At 41.4% G+C, this 19,610-nt stretch overlaps 1 protein-coding gene across 4 annotated transcripts in view; it reads right to left on the minus strand.

Annotated features, from left to right (window-relative positions):
- Positions 1-19,610, minus strand: part of NIN (ninein) — an 84,438-nt gene that overhangs the window by 17,242 nt on the left and 47,586 nt on the right. For 2 of the 4 annotated variants that reach the window (XM_064715948.1, XM_064715945.1), the window contains 11 exons: positions 18,793-18,918; positions 17,606-17,675; positions 16,768-16,983; positions 16,360-16,473; positions 15,109-15,231; positions 14,482-14,595; positions 13,390-13,536; positions 12,461-12,616; positions 9,589-9,738; positions 8,960-9,058; positions 3,999-4,169 (listed from right to left, as the gene is read on the minus strand). In XM_064715948.1, coding sequence (XP_064572018.1) covers positions 3,999-4,169; positions 8,960-9,058; positions 9,589-9,738; positions 12,461-12,616; positions 13,390-13,536; positions 14,482-14,595; positions 15,109-15,231; positions 16,360-16,473; positions 16,768-16,983; positions 17,606-17,675; positions 18,793-18,918 — 1,486 coding nt within the window. Of the gene's footprint in view, positions 1-3,998; positions 4,170-7,841; positions 7,903-8,959; positions 9,059-9,588; positions 9,739-12,460; positions 12,647-13,389; positions 13,537-14,481; positions 14,596-15,108; positions 15,232-16,359; positions 16,474-16,767; positions 16,984-17,605; positions 17,676-18,792; positions 18,919-19,610 lie in introns of those variants that run through there. The other 2 variants (XM_064715946.1, XM_064715947.1) reach the window with 2 other exon arrangements.

A 19,610-nucleotide genomic window follows, 5' to 3' on the forward strand; every position in this document is an offset into this window, starting at 1 on the left:
ATCGATATCAGCACTGCAATATTTTCTATTTTACAGCTGTAAATATTGACCTCAGCACTGCAATATTTTCTATTTTACAGCTGTAAATATCAATATTAGCACTGCAATATTTTCTATTTTATAGCTGTAAATATCGATATTAGCACTGCAATATTTTCTATTTTATAGCTGTAAATATCAATATTAGCTGGGAGATTGAGGAGTGTTTTCTACATTTATGGTTTTTAAAAGATCAGTGGAAGTGATTGAGATAACAAAGTTTTTTAGAGGAAATCCTCCCCTCTCTTTTTAAAAATCTCATTTATAGCATGAAAATCTCATATAGTATATATAAAAACTCAGGTTGCCAAGAATTTGGGAAAAATATAGCCAAACATTATATATAAATATTATATATATATATATATATATATGTCTATTTAAAATATATATATATAAAATCTCAGATTGCCAAGCTTTTGGGAAAAATGTATCCAGACATTATATATAAATATAATATATAGATATTTAAATATATGGACATTATATAGATATTTAAAATATATGCATAAAATCTTACAGATTGCCAAGCTTTTGGGAAAAATGTATCCAAACATTATTATCAATTTAATATATATATTTTAAATATATATAAATATATATATAACCTCACAGATTGCCAAGCATGTGGGAAATGTGTATCCAGACATATAAATATAATATATAGATATTTAAATATACAGATGTTATAATATATAGATATTTAAAATATATCTGTAAAATCTCACAGACTGCCAAGCATTTGGGAAAAATATAGCCAAACATTATATAAAAATATTTTTATTTATATATGTATGTATGCACATATATATTTTTTATATATATATAAAACCTCACAGATTGCCAAGCATTTGGGAAAAATATAGCCAAACATTATATAAAAATATTTTTATTTATATATGCATATATATTTTTTAATATATATATAAAACCTCACAGATTTCCAAGCATTTGGGAAAACATGTAGCTAAATATTATATATAACTATAACAGATCTATATTTCAATATATATATAAAATCTCAGATTGCCAAGTATTTGGGTAAAATGCAGCCAAACTGGCTTCTCCTTTGAAAACTTTGCATTTCTATCTCAAACCTTGTTGTTTTTCCCTCGGAGTGAGATGGAATTTGAAATAAAGAGCTGTACAAATATTAATCAGTGCTAGGCAAGCTTTGGGAAGCACTGGGTAATTAACAGGCTCCCAAATTTATTTATTTATTAAGAAAGGGATATGAGGTAATCACAGCACTGGCACAGCACAAACAAAAATGGGAAATTCAGGAAAGTCCAGACAGGTTAACACAGTGCAAACAGCTGTTATAATTTAATTTAATTTAGTGAAATTCAAACATGTAACAGCAGCCTTTGGGTGAGAATAACTCAGGACTGACTGCAAAATAAATGAAAAGCCACAGACAACCAGGAGCACAAAGCAATGAAAACTGCAAAGCAGGACAAACACAAAATAATTCCATTAAAAAAAAAAAAGGGGGGGGAAACTTTGGATACCATCTAAAAAGCTGCAAAAAGCAAAGCAGCAGAACTAAATTATTTATAAATATGATTTATTTTACACATGGAGACAAGCTGACCTTGTACTCACTGGTGAAAGGATGATGGAGAGGGATTAGCAGGGAAGTTTTCAGGGTGCTGAAGGGGACATTAAAAGGGACATGAGCTCAAATGATAAACCCAAAAAATCAGGATGGCAAAGAAAAATCAACAGAGACTCAAGCAGGGGGTGCTCACAAAGCGGAGAAAAACAAATAAATCTGGCTTTGTTTACAAGTGCAGGTTTTTAATAATGGTTTAGAAAGTTCTGTAGCAAAAAAAAAGAGTGTTATAAAGCAGAATATTCACTCATTTTAAGGAAAAAAATTAAAAGGATTAAGTGCATTAGTGCATTGACAGCACTTATTTTAAAAGCCTAAGTATTTTTAAATTCCCAAAGCTTTTCCAGGAAATGCAGGAGCAATTCATCTCTAGAACTGCAAGTTCCAGGCTGTTCCAAAATCTAAATTACAAACTCATCACTCCCAGTGCAATCCCAGCACATTCCATTTGCCCCTGCTGCAATGTGGCTTGGATTGATTTTGAAATTCAGCTGCACATTTTGCTCCCCATGGTATGGGAACAAAGTACATCAGCCTGTGGTGATGCACTTCTGGAAAGGAACCTGAAAATCAATTTATTTCTACTTAACCTGAAATGATTTGCTTTTATTTTTAATGAAACATTTTGATTTTATGCTTTTCTTTAAAAAAAAAAAAATACTCCAAGTTTTGGATACTTTAAAAACTGGTTACTGCCTGTACTCTCTTAGTAATACCTTTATTCTGGAATATTTATTCCCACATTCAGAGATATTTGAGCTTCAAAGTCTTGGTGGCACTAATAATAATAATAATAATAATAATAATAATAATAATAATAATAATAATAATAATAATAACAATAATAACATTAATAATAACAACAGTAATAATTTTATTATTATTATTGTTATTATTATTATTGTTATTATTGTTATATAACAATAATAATATAATAATAACAACAATAATAGTAACAATAATAACAACAGTAATAATTTTATTGTTATTATTGTTATTGTTATTATTGTTATTATTGTTATTATTGTTATATAACAATAATAATAATAACAACAATAATAGTAACATTAATAATAACAACAGTAATAATTTTATTGTTATTATTGTTATTTGTGTTATTATTGTTATTGTTATTATTGTTATATAGCAATAATAATATAATAATAACAACAATAATAGTAACATTAATAATAACAACAACAGTAATAATTTTATTGTTATTATTGTTATATAACAATAATAATAATAACAACAATAATAGTAACATTAATAATAACAACAACAGTAATAATTTTATTGTTATTATTGTTATTATTGGGTTTTTTTGTTTGTTTTTTTTTAAAGCGTAACTGCAAGCTAAATTTAAAATACAAGAGGGGTCTTTTTTCCCTGCTACCAGATGAATAAATAGCTAATAGTATTTTATCTAATTTCTTTGTCTACGTGTAAATCTAAATAAATATCTAATATAAAATAGATAAAATACTAAATAGAAATTTAGGTTACTATGTGTAAATCTAAATAAATATCTAATCTAAACCAGATAAAATATTAAATATAAATTTAGGTTACTTAAACTTTACCTTATCTTTCTTATAAGGTAAAGCTGTAATATTATTTTAAGACATTATTTGGCCTCAGCCAAAGCTTTAGACATTTAGACATCCAATTAATTTGAAGAAAAGGATAATTTGGAAATTTTTTATGGCAGATGCAAACTTTTTATTGCCTAAATTCAATTTTATAAGGTAAAAAGTAAACCCTAAAAGTGAGTGGATGAATTAATCTGCCTTGGAATTGGTTTTCCCTCAGAAAAGTTGAAGTTTCTGTACAGCAGTAACAGTGTCTTGTCTGATGGCCAAATCAGGAAGAAAAAGGATTAGGAAAAACCTCAGAAAAAAGGAATAATTTGTGTTCTGCTCTGCCACAACTGACACAATTCCCTGTGACAGCAGCGGCCCAAATTCGGATTTGACGTGATGGGCGCCTGTGCAATATTTGGTGTGGTATATTTTAAAATCAATAGTTCTAGACAGGGTCATTAGGTAAAGAAACAACAAAAAAAGCCTCTATAAACACTCACTGCACATGGAGCAGAAGGAGAAAAGCCAGTTAAATGTGGATGGGAGTGGTTTGATATCAAAAAAAAAAATTAAGAGGAATTCAGAACAAAGCTCTGGCTGAAACAGCATTTTTACACACATCCTTGCTGCCATGAAATCTCACTTTTCAACTGGCATAAACAGAGAAAGGATCTCACCAGGATAAAGAAAAAAACCAAAAACCCCAAGAGAACCAAAGCAAATCCTTTAAAAATTGTGACTTTCAGGTGGGAGGGCCTTACCTGCTGCGTGTCTGTCCCTGGGGCTCTGCTCTGGAGCTCTTCCTGCAGGTGCTGGCTCCTCCTCTCGGCCTGCAGCAGCTGCTGCTGCAGCTGCAGGAGCTGCTCCCGTGGCACCGAGGCACAGCCGTGCTGCGGGGAGCCCTGGCTATGCATCCCCCTGGCCTGCAGCTTCTGCAAAACCCCAAAATCCAAAAATCAGCACTGCTCCCTCTGCCCCAGGGCATCTGCAAAATCCTGAATCCCAAAATCAGCACTGCTCCCTCTGCCCCAGGGCATCTGCAAAACCCCAAATCCAAACATCAGCACCAGGAGCATCTGCAAAACCCAAAACCCCAAAATCAGCACTGCCTAGGTGCATCTGCAAAACCCAAAATCCAAAATAGCATGCTCCTCTGCCAGACATCTGCAAAATCCCAAACCCAAAACAGCACTGCTCCCTCTGCCCAGGGATCTGCAAAATCCAAATCCAAAATCAGCACTGCTCCCTTGCCCCAGAGGTCTGCAAAACCAGAAAACCCAAATCAGCACTGTCCCTCTGCCCCATCTGCAAAATCCCAAATCCAGAACAAGCACTGCAAATCCCCATCCCTCAGGCAACTGCCAACATCCCGAAATCCCAAATCCCACCAGAGCATCTGCAAACCCAAAAACCGCAAATCCACTCAGCCCAGAGCAAACTGCAAACCCCCCAAATCCCAAAATCAGCACCAGGGCATCTGCAAAATCCTGAATCCCAAAATCAGCACTGCTCCCTCTGCCCCAGAGCGTCTGCAAAATCCTGAACCCCAAAATCAGCACTGCTCCCTCTGCCCCAGAGCATCTGCAAAACCCAAAATCCCAAAATCAGCACCAGGAGCATCTGCAAAACCCAAAAATCCCAACATCAGCACCTGCTCCCTCTGCCCAGGCATCTCCAAATCTGAAACCCAAATCAGCACTGCCCCTCTGCCCAGGCATCTGCAAAACCCCAAAACCCCAAAATCAGCACCTGCTCCCTCTGCCCCAGAGCATCTGCAAAACCCCAAAATCCCAAACATCAGCACCAGGAGCATCTGCAAAACCCCCAAATCCCAAAATCAGCACTGCTCCCTCTGCCCCAGGGCATCTGCAAAATCCTGAATCCCAAAATCAGCACTGCTCCCTGTGCCCCAGAGCATCTGCAAAACCCCAAAATCAGCACTGCTCCCTCTGCCCCAGAGCATCTGCAAAACCCCAAAATCAGCACCAGGAGCATCTGCAAAACCCCAAAATCAGCACCTGCTCCCTCTGCCAGGGCATCTGCAAAATCCCAAATCCCAACATCAGCACTGCTCCCTCTGCCCCAGGGCATCTGCAAAACCCCAAATCCAAAAATCAGCACCAGGAGCATCTGCAAAATCCTGAACCCCAAAATCAGCACTGCTCCCTGTGCCCCAGAGCGTCTGCAAAACCCCCCAAATCCCAAACATGCACTGCCATGGAGCATCTGCAAAATCCCAAACCCAAAATCAGCACTGCCTCTGAGCATCTGCAAAATCCAAACCCCAAAATCAGCACGTCCTGCCCTAGAGCGTCTGCAAACCCCAAACCCCATTAGCACCAGGAGCATCTGCAAAATCCTGAACCCCAAAATCAGCACTGCTCCCTCTGCCCCAGAGCGTCTGCAAAACCCCAAAACCCAAAATCAGCACCAGGAGCATCTGCAAAACCCCAAATCCCAAAATCAGCACTGCTCCCTCTGCCCCAGGGCATCTGCAAAACCCCAAATCCCAAAATCAGCACTGCTCCCTTTTGCCAGGGCTGCTGCAAAAATCTGAAACCCAAAATCCAACATCTGCCCAGGGCTCTGCAAAACCCGAAAATCCCAAAATCAGTGCTGCTATCTGCAGAGTCCCAAAGCAAAAATCCCAAATCTCACCTCCCCTGCCCGGCAAAAACCCAAATCCCAACATCAGCACCAGGAGCATCTGCAAAACCCCAAAATCCCAAAATCAGTGCCTGCTCCCTCTGCCAGAGGTGCCTCAAAAGCATCTGCAAAACCCCAAATCTCAACATCAGCACCTGCTCCGGAAAAACCCAAAATCCCAACATCAGCACCAAGAGCATCTGCAAAACCCCAAATCCAAAAATCAGCCCCTGCTCCCTCTGCCAGGGCTGCCCCAAAAGCATCAGGAAAACCCCAAATCCCAACATCAGCACCAGGAGCATCTGCAAAACTCCAAATCCAAAAATCAGCACCTGCTCCTGGCTGCTCCAGAGTTTCTGCAAAACCCCAAATCCCAAAATCAGCCCCTGCTCCCTCTGCCAGGGCTGCTCCAGGACAGCCTGACTCAGATTTTTCATGCAAGGGAAACAAGGCTGGACTGGGTGACAGAGGTGACAAAAGATGGAATTTCACACAAAGGAAGCTGGGCTTTGATTCATCATTTCAGGCCTGAATTATAAAATCGCAGAATTTTGGATGAATTCCTACACAAATTTAGTTGGTGAGCTTCAAATAGCAATAATTTCCCATTTCAAGGGGAAAGCTGAAATTGTTCTGATTATTTCTAGTCTTTAAGGAACATTTATCTCTGCTATTACCTTCAAAATTCAGTATATAACACCCTGTAGATATTTCCTAATGTTTTCTCCTAACTGTGGGGATATTAAGAGCTAAGACAGTCAGGTGAAATAATTTAGAATTTTTCCAGACTAAAGCAAAACCCAGGTAAATAACTCACAGCTGGAAGAGTTAATTACACTAAAAAGGACCAGAAGTGGACAGTAAAAACCCCTGATGGTTCAGACAAACTCATTTGCAGCTGGGATTTGTGTAGAATTAATAATTTCTTCCCGTAAAGAAAGAAAAAACCCGAGACCATAAAGGCCCTGTTACCTTAAAACCATTGCTCTGTGCCCTTAGGAAAAGGTGTATAAGATTATCTTGGTGATTTTAGATTTCCTATCACAGCTGATTTTAGTTTTCCTGTCACAGCTGATTTTAATTCCCTTTCACAGCTGGCAAAATGATCAATTTGGACAGATAATATTTCACTTATTGATCTCATCTCTAACTGTAAATATTTTTCATAACGGTGCAGCTCTTCTGGCCCTGTTACCATCCCTATCTCTGCTGGTCCAGGTAAACACAAAATAGGTTTAAAAATGCTTTCAAATTAAATTATTTCTATATTTTAAAGCTATTTTGGGGTTCTCTTTGTCTGTAAAGGAGCTGTTCTTTTCCTGACAATATAAACAGTGAAAATAATGAGTTTTTAGTGGGATTTCTTTCAGGATTCCTGTCATGTTGCAAAGCACACAAGCAACTAATGAGGAAACAGTCAATTAGTGTTAACAGCATCTTAGACATAATTACTAATGAAACAACAATGAAAACAATCTAGCCCTGCTGTATTCATCTGTGGAAGAAAATGGAACAATCAGGAGCTTGCTAAACTACCAGGATGATGCCAGGTGGGATGAGAAATGAATTAATTTCAGGAAACACTGGACAGTCTCATGCAGAGGTAAATGTGCAAACACCTTCAAGCCCCACAGGAAATGGGGGAGCAGGAAGCCACTGTTCATTCTCCCACTTCCAATTTTAATTCTTTTGCAAGGAATGGGGTGAATTCTCTCCATTTTCATGGCAACCCCTCAGGAACACACAGAGATCCTGAGGGTACACAACACATGAACCACAGAGAACCTGTGCACTGTCCAAAATTGACACTGAAATGAAGAGTGGCTTCTTCTCTTAAGAGATGCATGGAATAAAAACTAAAAAAAAAAATCATTAAAAAAAAAATGAATTCATTAAAATGAATTTAAAAGAATGAATTTCTCCATGCTACGGGGGTACGTGAGAAATGATTGCTCTACCTTCACACACTATTTCAGAGAGAGAACTGCCCCCTTCTCTGCTAGCTCCAACCACTGAGTTCTAGCCAGGTTAGCCATGGACAAAAAGGAGAACAGGCACAAAAGAGAGAGTTAGAAGTCACAAATCACTGAGTGAATGTTGCACACACCTGCTGGCAAAAGGTTACCAAAACCCTGCATGGCTGAAATTCACATTTCAGGAGAAAACACAACCCCAGGCTGGCTGTTGATGGCTTTGAGTGTTTGGCATTTTCCCAAAGCTTAATTAAGACTATATAAATAAATTCACAGGGAATAGAAACAGTCTTTTCATTAACTTGTCAAAATCTCATCTTTCCTAATGAGGTTTTTACAGTTTTATTACTAATTACATGGGGTTTTCAGCCTCATGGCTCCCATTTGGTGAAAAACATGAAGCCATCTATCAAGTGTTAGAGAAGCCTCATCTAAAAGATGCTTTGACTTGTGGAACAAGTCAAAATTGTAGGTTTTTAAATTTTTTTTTTTCAATATTATGTTTTAAACTCAAATCCAGGACATCAAATTTAGGCAAGACTACTGAGAGAGAGCTTGGAGGTCTGGGCTGACCTTATGGGATGCACTAAACACAATTAAATTGCCCATTCCTATAACCAAGGACTCCTAAATTTTGATGATCCATCTCCAGCAGAACTTTGGGAAGAATCTCCACTAAAGTTTTCACTTGTGCCTTTAAATTAAAAGTAAACTGTGCAAATTGCTATTTTTTTCACTATTTAGATAATATTAAGCTTAAATTCAGCAAATTATTCCCAGAGGAAATAAGAACAGGCTTCTACATTAAGAGCAGCATCACACAAATATCAGATAGGAAATTTGAGGGGACATGTTCTAGGAAGGAAGAGGGAAGTGTCAGCCTTGCCTCAAGCACAGAAACAAATTTTTTCTTTGCTGTTTGATTTTCCATCTGAAGCCAAAATGTGAATTATGACTAAACAAAACACACTTGGTCATGAAAGAAGAGAGGTTAATTCTTCTGGTTGCAATCAGTTTTCCATGTCGCTACACATCCATAAGTTGTTTTAAAATAAAATAAATTCAATAAAATAGTGATAAAGTCAACACTGATTGAAAAGTACCTCCATTAACTGATCATCCAGCTTGACTTGCTTTTTTCTCAGCCCTTCATTTTCTGAGCTGCTTTCCAGTTCACGTTCAAGAGAATTCATCTGACTGATCTATCAGAGACAAAGAGTTTCCTTAGAAAAGCAGCAATTTCTCATTTTATCTGGTATTCTCCCCTCATGAACCACTGAATACCAAGACAACTCAAGTCTAAAAATCAGGAATATTTGGAAAACTGCTCCCAGCAGATGCACAGAGCCCTGTCAGCTCCTTCAGACACAGATTTGGGAGAGGCAAAGAGCACAAAATTCACAGCAGAGGCAGAAAGTCATCTTAGCTGAGAGGTTGGTGTAATTCTGTACCTTTCCAACCCAAGCTGCACTGAAAATTGGATCCTCTATCAATATCTGGTTTAATTTTTATAGTTGATGGGTGTAAATTAATGCATTGCCCACAGATTTGGGGGTTTTGTTGGCAAAAAGTTTCTTCAAGGGAAGAATGGAGACTCGAGGGAGGGACTGATCATTGCCTGGGCACGTTCAGCACTCCAAACACAGCTTCTGCTTCAAGGGGTATTTCAAAATCCCTGGAGCTTGTGAGAGATGGAAATGGCTGATTTGTGTGTTCTCCATCCAAAACTCACCTTCCTGTTGGCAGATGACAGCTCCTTCTGCAGCTGCTCGCACTCCCTCTTCAAGCTCAGCTTCTCCTGCTCCATGGCTTTGACAATCCCTGCCTGGCTTTGGTGCTTCTGGTGCTTTAGGGACAGGATTGTGGATTCCAGCTGTCGGACCTGAGGAGAGCAGAGATCAGCAAATGGGAGAAGATGGCCCAGGTAATTCCGCTTTATTTAAAACGCCAGCTGATTTTGGGAATCGCAGAATCTCAGGGTGGGTTTGGGTTGGAAAGGACCTTAAATCCCATCCTATGTCACGGGCAGGGACACCTCCCACTGTCCCAGGCTGCTCCAAGCCCTGTCCAAGCTGGCCTTGGGCATTTCCAGGGATAAAGGAGCAGCCACAGCTGCTCTGGGAAACTCTGGGATATTTCTGAAATCTTGGCCTCCTTTCCCTCTGTCCTCCCCATAATCCACTTAATACTGCAAGCCAAGAAATTGCACAAGAAGAATGTTAGGAATATTAAGAATCTTTCTGTTAACTTGAAGTTGGACTGAAATCTTGGACAAGAATTACCAGGATTGTCTTTTAAAGAAGAGAAATATTGTGGGAGTGTTGTGGAGTCTCAGATGTTCAAACCCTGCTTGGATTGTGATCTATGCAAAGGGGTCTGAGTGACCTCCAGAGAATTACCAGGATTGTCTTTTAAATTAGAGAAATATCCTCAGAGTGTTGTGGAGTCTCATTCTCTGGAGAAATTGCACAAGAAGAATGTTAGGAATATTGAGAATCCTTTAGTTAACTTGAAGTTGGACTGAAATCTTGGACAAGAATTACCAGGATTGTCTTTTAAATAACAGAAATATCTTGAGAGTGTTGTAGAGCCTCATTCTCTGGAGAAATTGCACAAGAAGAATGTTAGGAATATTAAGAATCTTTCTGTTAACTTGGAGATGGACTGAAGTCTTGGACAAGGACTACCAGGATTGTCTTTTAAAGAAGAGATATGTCCTGAGAGTGTTGTGGAGTCTCAGATGTTCAAACCCTGCTTGGATTGTGATCTATGCAGGGTGGTCTGAGTGACCTCCAGAGAATTCCCAGGATTGTCTTTTAAATTAGAGAAATATCCTCAGAGTGTTGTGGAGTCTCATTCTCTGGAGAACATGCACAAGAAGAATGTTAGGAATATTGAGAATCCTTTAGTTAACTTGAAGTTGGACTGAAATCTTGGACAAGAATTACCAGGATTGTCTTTTAAATAACAGAAATATCTTGAGAGTGTTGTAGAGCCTCATTCTCTGGAGAAATTGCACAAGAAGAATGTTAGGAATATTAAGAATCTTTCTGTTAACTTGGAGATGGACTGAAGTCTTGGACAAGGACTACCAGGATTGTCTTTTAAAGAAGAGAAATATTGTGGGAGTGTTGTGGAGTCTCAGATGTTCAAACCCTGCTTGGATTATGATCTATGCAAAGGGGTCTGAGTGACCTCCAGAGAATTACCAGGATTGTCTTTTAAATTAGAGAAATATCCTCAGAGTGTTGTGGAGTCTCATTCTCTGGAGAAATTGCACAAGAAGAATGTTAGGAATATTGAGAATCCTTCTGTTAACTTGAAGTTGGACTGAAATCTTGGACAAGAATTACCAGGATTGTCTTTTAAAGAAAAGCAATGTCCTGAAAGTTTTGTGGAGTCTTATTCTCTGGAGAAATTGCACAGGAAGAAAGTTGGAAGTATTGAGCATCTTTCTTAACTTGGACTGAAATCTTGGAGAAGGACTTCACAACACTCCCAGAGTATTCCTTTCCTTTAAAAGACAAGATTGTCTTTTAAAGAAAAGAAATATCCTCAGAGTGTTGTGGAATCTCATTCTCTGGAGAAATTGCACTGGAAGAACTTTAGGAATATTAAGAATCTTTCTGTTAACTTGAAGTTGGACTGAAATCTTGGACAAGGACTACCAGGATTGTCTTTTAAATAAGAGAAATATCCTGGGAGTGTTGTAGAGCCTCATTCTCTGGAGAAATTGCACAAGAAGAATGTTAGGAATATTGAGAATCCTTTAGTTAACTTGAAGTTGGACTGAAATCTTGGACAAGAATTACCAGGATTGTCTTTTAAAGAAGAGAAATATCTTGAGAGTGTTGTGGAGTCTCAGATGTTCAAACCCTGCTTGAATGGTTATCTATGCAGGGTGGTCTGTGTGATACCCAGAGAATTCCCAGGATTGTCTTTTAAAGAAAAGCAATGTCCTGAAAGTTTTGTGGAGTCTCATTCTCTGGAGAAATTGCACAGGAAGAACTTTAGTAATATTAAGAATCTTTGTGTTAACTTGAAATCTTGGACAAGGACTACCAGGATTGTCTTTTAAAGAAGAGAAATGTCCTGAGAGTGTTGTGGAGTCTCAGATGTTCAAACCCTGCTTGGATTGTGATCTATGCAGGGTGGTCTGAGTGACCTCCAAAGAATTACCAGGATTGTCTTTTAAAGAAAAGAAATGTCCTGAAAGTTTTGTGGAGTCTCATTCTCTGGAGAAATTGCACAGGAAGAACTTTAGGAATATTGGGAATCTTTCTGTTAACTTGAAATCTTGGACAAGGACTACCAGGATTGTCTTTTAAAGAAGAGAAATGTCTTGAGTGTGTTGTGGAGTCTCAGAGGTTCAAACCCTGCTTGAATGGTGATCTATGCAAAGGGGTCTGAGTGACCTCCAGAGAATTACCAGGATTGGACAAGGACTACTAGGATTGACTTTTAAAAAGAGAAATACCCTGAGTGTTGTGGAGTCTCAGATACTCAAACCCTGCTTGCACCGTGCTCTGTGCAAAGGGGTCTGAGTGCCCCCCAGATCTCCCAGCCCTGCTGGGGTCTCTCTCCCAGCCTGCCCAGGATTTTACCTTTTCCCTGGAGTGGGCCAGCTCTGTTTTTGTGCTCTGCACTTCCCCCTGCAGCCTCTCGTTGTCCTGCCTGAGCAGCTCCTGCTCATCCCAGGGGACGGGCCCCTGCTGCTCCTGCAGCCCTGAGGGAGGCACAGCCACTTCCAGAACCAGGTTCTTAAGACAGACAGAATTGCAGGGTTAGGCCTTCAACAAAGAAGCAGACATTTGCTCTATTCAGGTGGGTTTGAGGTGGATTTTCAGTAAGTGCAGGCTCCAAAGTTGCAGCATTCCCATCTCCCTCCCAGCCCACTCTCTGTTGTTCCTTAAGAAATCCAATGTGCAAATCCCAAGTGCTTCCCTCCACTAAAATCACGGATAATAGCTGTGTGCACAAGGAGTGCACAGAGTTCAGCAACACAAAAAAAAGCAATTTGTGCTCTCCTTAGAGCCAAGCAGAACTCAGTGTTCTATATTATGCACTAATAGCTGTAATTTAGCTCCTGTTGTACAATTCTGAAACAGCCTCTTTTCCACGTGGACATTAAATATTCCTTAATTACATAGCAAACAAGCCAAATGAGCAACTGAATTCATAACAGCAATCCCAGGACTGCTGTCTACAACCTCCTTCAGTCACAAATCCTCATTAGCTGGGAGGTTGGAGTAATTCTGTACCTTTCAAACCCAAGTTGCACTGAAAATGAGCTCCTCTGTCAATGACTGGTTTAATTTTTATAGTTGGTAGGTGTAAATTAATGCATTGTCCATAAAGTTGGGGGTTTTATTGGCAAAAGTTTTCTTTTAGGGAAAAATGGAGATTTAGGAGAGGGGGAGTGATCATTGCCTGTCCACGTTCAACACTTAAAATACAATTTTTAAAAAAACAGCTTAAAGCAACATGATATGCAATACCCAATGATTTTAGGTACCTCCTGAGATGCCTTTACCTTTTCAGTGGTGCCCTGCAGCTGTTTGTGCAGTGCCATCACTTCTTGCTCCAGACTTTCCTTCTCCTGCTGTGTCAGCTGCAGGTCGGATTTCAGCCGGGACATTTGGAGGCTGCTGCTCTGCAGAGCTTCACTCAGGCTCTGAACCTGGAAAGAGCAAAAGCACAGCTTGGCCTTTGCTGGATCAGCATTCCCTGTGTGCATCAGGTATCCCAGGGATTTAGGATCTCTGATGGAGGGAGGGAAGTTAAAACGTTGATTTTCCCCCTCTGAAAATGTTCAATTGAGTTTATTGCTCTGTGCAAGTGCCTGACAGGAAGGTGGAGCTGAAGGGGGTCAGGCTCTGCTGCCAGGGAACAAGGGACAGCATGAGGAAACAGCCTCAAGGTGTGCCAGAGGAGGTTTAGATTGGATATTAGGGAAAATTTCCTCATGGAAAGGGATTTTGAGCATTGGCACAGCTGCCCAGGACAGTGGTGCCATCCCCACCCTGAAGGGATTTAAAAGCTGTGTGGATGTGGCACTTGGGGACATGGGGCAGTGGTGGCCTGGGCAGCGCTGAGGAAGTGACTGGACTCAATCCTATATGGATTTTCTATCCTTAAAACGCCATAATTCCAAATTATTTTCCAACTTCCTGTTCCAAGCTCGCAGCCACCCACTTTGAATAGAGCCACAATGCTGCATTCACCAGAAACATCTTCCAGCCCTGAGCATTCCCTGGGATATCCTGGAAAGAAGAATTGTTTCTTCTTCCTGGCAGGAATTCTTCCAACTCAACCAAGCAGGGAACCACTTGATCCATCCCTGCCTGGGCAAGGATGAGCCTGCACCAGCACAGAGGAGCAACAGCAGAGTCTCTGCAGCATTTCAGGAATCACCAGGCAGAGGGAATTGGCAAAAGTAACTTGGCTGTAGAGAGAAAAACCCCTCCTTGTGTTTAAAAAGTTTCCTTTTGTCCTTTAAGAACTTCACTTGGAAAGCCCCTCAGGCAGCCATTCTCATCAGGAGGGGCCTTTCATGAGAACAAGCACTACAGGAGATGATCAAACTGCTTTTATCAGGGCCAGACCATAAATCAGCGTTTCCTACCTTGTCCTGGGAGAGGCTGAGCTGTGCTTTCAGTGCCTGGCTCTGCTGCTCCCAGGATTTCTGCTCCTGCTCCAAGCTGCCAACTGCACTCTCCAGGCAGCTGACCTGAGCCACCTGCAATGAGATCACACAGGAATCCTCACTCAGCAATTTGCTTTTAACTCCATCTCACTTCAAGGGTTACCCTAGATAGAGGGAGTCAAAGCTAAGGAAGGAAAAAGCCCCTCAGCTCCCTGAATTCCCACACAATGGGATTATTATTTACAGTGAGCAGAGTGCTCTGCTCCAGTTCAGAGTTACAGTGGGTTAGAGATGCAATAAAAGTCCAAGAACACAGAACACTGTCTTCCTTGTCCTGCTGCAGGATTTATATCCAGGCCTCTCCTCCTTGCAATGTTTGGAATTTTCTACATAATCAAATTACAGTAAAGCTGTGCTCCAGAATTGAAGCTTTCCTCTATAACACCAGCTAGGGAAAAAAAAAAAAACCAAAAAAAATCCAGGCAGTGGCAACAAAGCCTTTATGTGGCTTGAGTGTGAGGGGAAAACCACCCAGAGAAGTTTTACAGCTATAGGAATTTTAACAGCCTTTTACAGCACACAGTGATGAGGATTTTCCTTTCTTACCTTCTCAATGCATCTGTTCAGTTCCTCACTCAGGGCTTCCTTCTCTTTCTGCAGCTTTTCATTTTTAGCGATCAAACTTGCAACTTCATTCTGAAGCTCAGCAAGGTCAGGGCACCTGGGCAGCTGTGGGAAATGAAACCCCTCAGAGTTGCATTTTTGTGCTGTCACAGAATTTGGCATGAAAAACCAGGGGGATGCCCAAATGGTTTGGGATGGAAGGGACCTTTAAAGGTCACAAGCAGGGACACCTTCCACCATCCCAGGCTGCTCCAAGGTGTCCTTGGACACTTCCAGGCCCTCCCCACCCTCACAGGGAAGGATTTTTCCATAATATCCCATAGAAATCACCAAACACAGAGGGAAAACCAATCCTTTTCCCAAGTGCCCCAGTGCTTTATCCCTGCCTTTCCTCATTGCATCTCTGTAATTACACTCCACAATCCACTCCTTCCTCAATAGGCCTCAGCTGCTTTTGCTTTTTAAGAGCATTATCTGCCCTGAGCACTGAGTGTTTTACACCGTGCAGAAAATGACTTTGTGGAGCCCTAATCAGGGAACTGCCTCGTTTGAAGCCTTCATTATCTGTGTTTATTAGCATACATTTACAGCCAATTGAGCTGTGCTTGTACAGGAGATAACTGAGCTCTCCAGGAAATTATCCTCAGACCTTGTGAGACTCCCAGATCTCCAGATGGGTTTAGCAACAGGAATTCTGCCTGACAGGACACGCTGGAAGAGCTCACTCCTTAAATGGAGCTAAAAATGGGTTATATCTCCAGTTAACCAGGGAAATGTTCTCATGTGGATCCCATTTATCCTATCTATCCCTTAATTACAGCTTTAAATCTTTATCTTGACCAAAGCTTCCCTTTGTAGATCCACTAGTCCCAAAATCTTTTGGCAAAGTTTGAGTGAACTCAACCTTATTTGAAGAATTGTGTGTTGCACCTGGAAACTCTTTCAAGAGGAGTTATATTCCCTTTCTTTAAAGAAATCAACTTTAAAGTTTCCATCTCTTATTTCCACCTCTTAATTTTCATCCATAAGAGATAGTGCAAATTAATGGGATAGCACTCAAATAAAATCCCAGAAGGGTTTGGGCTGGAAGGGACCTTTAAAGGCCATCAAGTTCCAATCCCTCTGGAATAAACAGAGACATTTTCCACTATCCCAGGTTGTTCCAAGGTGTCCTTGGACACTTCCAGGGATGCAGGGACAGCCACAGCTCCTCTGGGCAATGGGATGCCATACCTGCTTTGTCTTCTCCAGCTCCTGCTTGAGGATGTGGTTCTCCTGCTCCAGTAGATGAGCTTGGACCTTCATTTTGGACAAATCCATCTCCAAGGATGACACCATATTTGATGACTGCAAAAAAGGAAAGGCTCAGATTTCGATTTGGGAAACTCACAGAGCAAAGTTTGAGCAGAGGGTGCTGCAGCCACTGGACGGAGCTGAGATGGCACTGGATGAACAACATGGAAAATGCAGGGCAATATTTGGCATCACCAAGCTGTGTTTTCAAGGCAAACCTGCACATTTTTCCCTCCTGCCTTTTGGCTGCTGCTGTGTTTAGCAAAGCTCAGCTTTGAAACCCCATCCCAGGACAGGGATGCCAATCCCAAAGCCCCTGAGGCCCAGCTGTCCTACCAAATGCTGTACCTCGATTTTGGAGTTTTCCAGCTCCTCTTTCAGCAGCAGCCTCTCCTTTTCCCATTCTTCCAGGGTGCACTTCCCCTCCTCCCTCTCCTTCTGCTTGAGCACCCTTGCCAGCTGTTGGTTGAGATCCTGCACATCTGCCTGGTTCTTGGAGTTCCTCTGGCTGAGTTCTGTATTTTCAGAGTCCAGCTGTTGGTTCCTGGTCTTCAGATCTGCCACCTGAACAGGGACAGCAGTGATTTCACACCAGGAATGAGATTTTTGGGTATTTCCTTTAAGGTGATTAAAGATCTGACAAGTCTCACTCTGACAGTGACTCCACACAAATAATTTGTCATAATTGGCCTTAATTAGAGACCAGTCATATCAGTCACCCAACACTTGGCCATGCTGGTGTGGATTTTGAGGGTTATCCTTAACAGATTATTCTAAGCGAGTATTTTCCTAAGCAATGCCAAGATGGCATGGAAGTTAAAGGTAATTAATCCTTTTATTTCACCCATTATAACAAGCCACACCTGAAATAAAAGTAGCAGCCACATGGATGCAACTGGTAGAATTCCTAAACCAAGCCAGCTGGGAAATGAGCAGAAGTTGAATCACAATGTCTATTTCCCATGGGCTACTGCAGAGAATTGCACAAAAATTACCAAACAAAAGATTTAAACTTTGTTTTTCTACAAAAGTTGACTGTGGAAAGTGCTCTCAGGCCTGTGAGCTGGACAATTACAGCTTTTGTGTTATGAGCAGGTCAAGTGACCTCAAATCAATCCCAAAGTGCAATTAAACAGTTATCAAAACGTTTAAATTTATAAAATGCTCGTTTTCTGCTGCCACACACCTGCTTTTTCAGGTTGTCCACCATCTTCTGCACAGCCACTTTCTCCTTTCTCACAGCCTCTATCTTCTGCCTATGGAGAAATGAAAGCTCATTAACACTAAAATCAATTATCAATGTACACAACTGCAAGACTGCACAGGAGGACATCACCTCAAGCTGTGGCAGGAGAGGTTTGGATTGGGTATTAGGAAGGATTTCTTGGGACTGGCGGAGCCCCCATCCCTGGAGGGATTTAAAATCCATGTGGATGTGGCATTTGGGGACACAGGGCAGTGGTGGCCTCAACAGTGCTGGGTTAATGGTTGGATTTGAAGATCTTGGAGGTCTTTTCCAACCTTAATGATTCCAAAAATGAGCTGTTTTTTTTAAACCCCACCAGAAATGGTAATTGTGGGTATTTATGTATTTATTGCTCAGCATCCCTGCTCTGCATGGGAAGGGCTCACCCTCTCAAGGTGCCCCAAGGGGGTCTTTCCTAGAGGGGAAGAGCAATCCTAGGATCAGGGATGGTCCTGCACTTGCCAAGGGCCCAACCACTGGAATAATCTGTCAGAGGAGCCTCTCCCTGCCTGTGCTGAAGCACAAATAACTGCACCAGGCCAGCTCCTAAACCCTCTGTGTGTGTCACTGGGTCACCTCAATGCCTACAGCTGAACCCCTGCTGGCTCTGGGGATGGGCAGGGAAAAGGAGGAGGAATAACCTGACAAGCTGCTGGGTTTCCATGAAATAACCCCATTTTGGGATTTCTACCCCATTTTGGATCTGCACAGCACCTACCACACGAATGAGCTTGGAGAGCAGGGGTGAACCCATGGTGGCCGAGCAGACAGGGGGTGCATTGCCCATGGAATTCTCACCTCAGTGGCTGAGCAGACACGGGGTGCATTGCCCATGGAATTCTCACCTCAGTGGCCGAGCAGACCCAGGGTGCATTGCCCATGGAATTCTCACCTCAGTGGCTGAGCAGACCCGGGGTGCATTGCCCATGGAATTCTCACCTCAGTGGCCGAGCAGACACGGGGTGCATTGCCCATGGAATTCTCACCTCAGTGGCTGAGCAGACAGGGGGTGCATTGCCCATGGAATTCTCACCTCAGTGGCCGAGCAGACAGGGGGTGCATTGCCCATGGAATTCTCACCTCAGTGGCTGAGCAGACACGGGGTGCATTGCCCATGGAATTCTCACCTCATTTCTTCCCTGGATCCACTCAGCTCCCTCAGTTTCAGGCTGGAAGCGCTCCCCTCCTCGTTTAGCAGGGTCACCTCGTTTTTCAGGACGGCGTTTTCCTCGCGCAGCTTCTCGGCCTCACACCTGTGGCACAGACAGGACACGAGTGAGAACAGCTCCTGTGGGATCCCTGGAGAGGAAAGGAGTCCCCCAGGTCAGAGCGACCTGTAATGCTTCAAAAACAAAGCTACAACTGCCTTGTTTTATGTACAAATGGCGTATTTATATTTTACGTGAATTCAGCAGGAGCGCTCCCCAGTTTGTTCAAAAAAACTCCAAAATTTTACAACAAACTTTAAAAAAAAACCCTGGGCTTTTGGGGCATGTTTTTGAAGTGAGTTAAAATCTAAAGTTTCACACCATGTTCTACATATCTTTCAGTCCTCAAGCTAGAAATAACAACTGAACACCACAAGATGCAGATTGCCAGGAGAGTGAGCTGTTTGCCCAGCTGGAATTCAGAATTCTGGGAACAGCATGGTTGGGAAATGTCTTTTCTGTCCTCAGGAGACTGCACAGAAATAACTTAGTCATGGTGGGACACCTGGAAGAATAATTTCCTGCAGGAAGCTGGTGCTGAACAATAATTAGACCACTTGTAGCCACTTTAACCATTAAAAAAAAGGAAATCCTTGCTGGAATACAGCAGCTAAAAAAAGTAGGTAAAACCTATGATGAGTATAATATAATGAATATATGTTTTATAACTGTGTTTACCATATCCCACTCCTGAGGGGTTCCTAACTGGGAAAAAAAGTCCCTATAATTCTCTAATA

The sequence above is a fragment of the Zonotrichia leucophrys genome, chromosome 5, assembly GCF_028769735.1.
Source record: "Zonotrichia leucophrys gambelii isolate GWCS_2022_RI chromosome 5, RI_Zleu_2.0, whole genome shotgun sequence".
Classification (NCBI taxonomy): Eukaryota; Metazoa; Chordata; class Aves; order Passeriformes; family Passerellidae; genus Zonotrichia; species Zonotrichia leucophrys.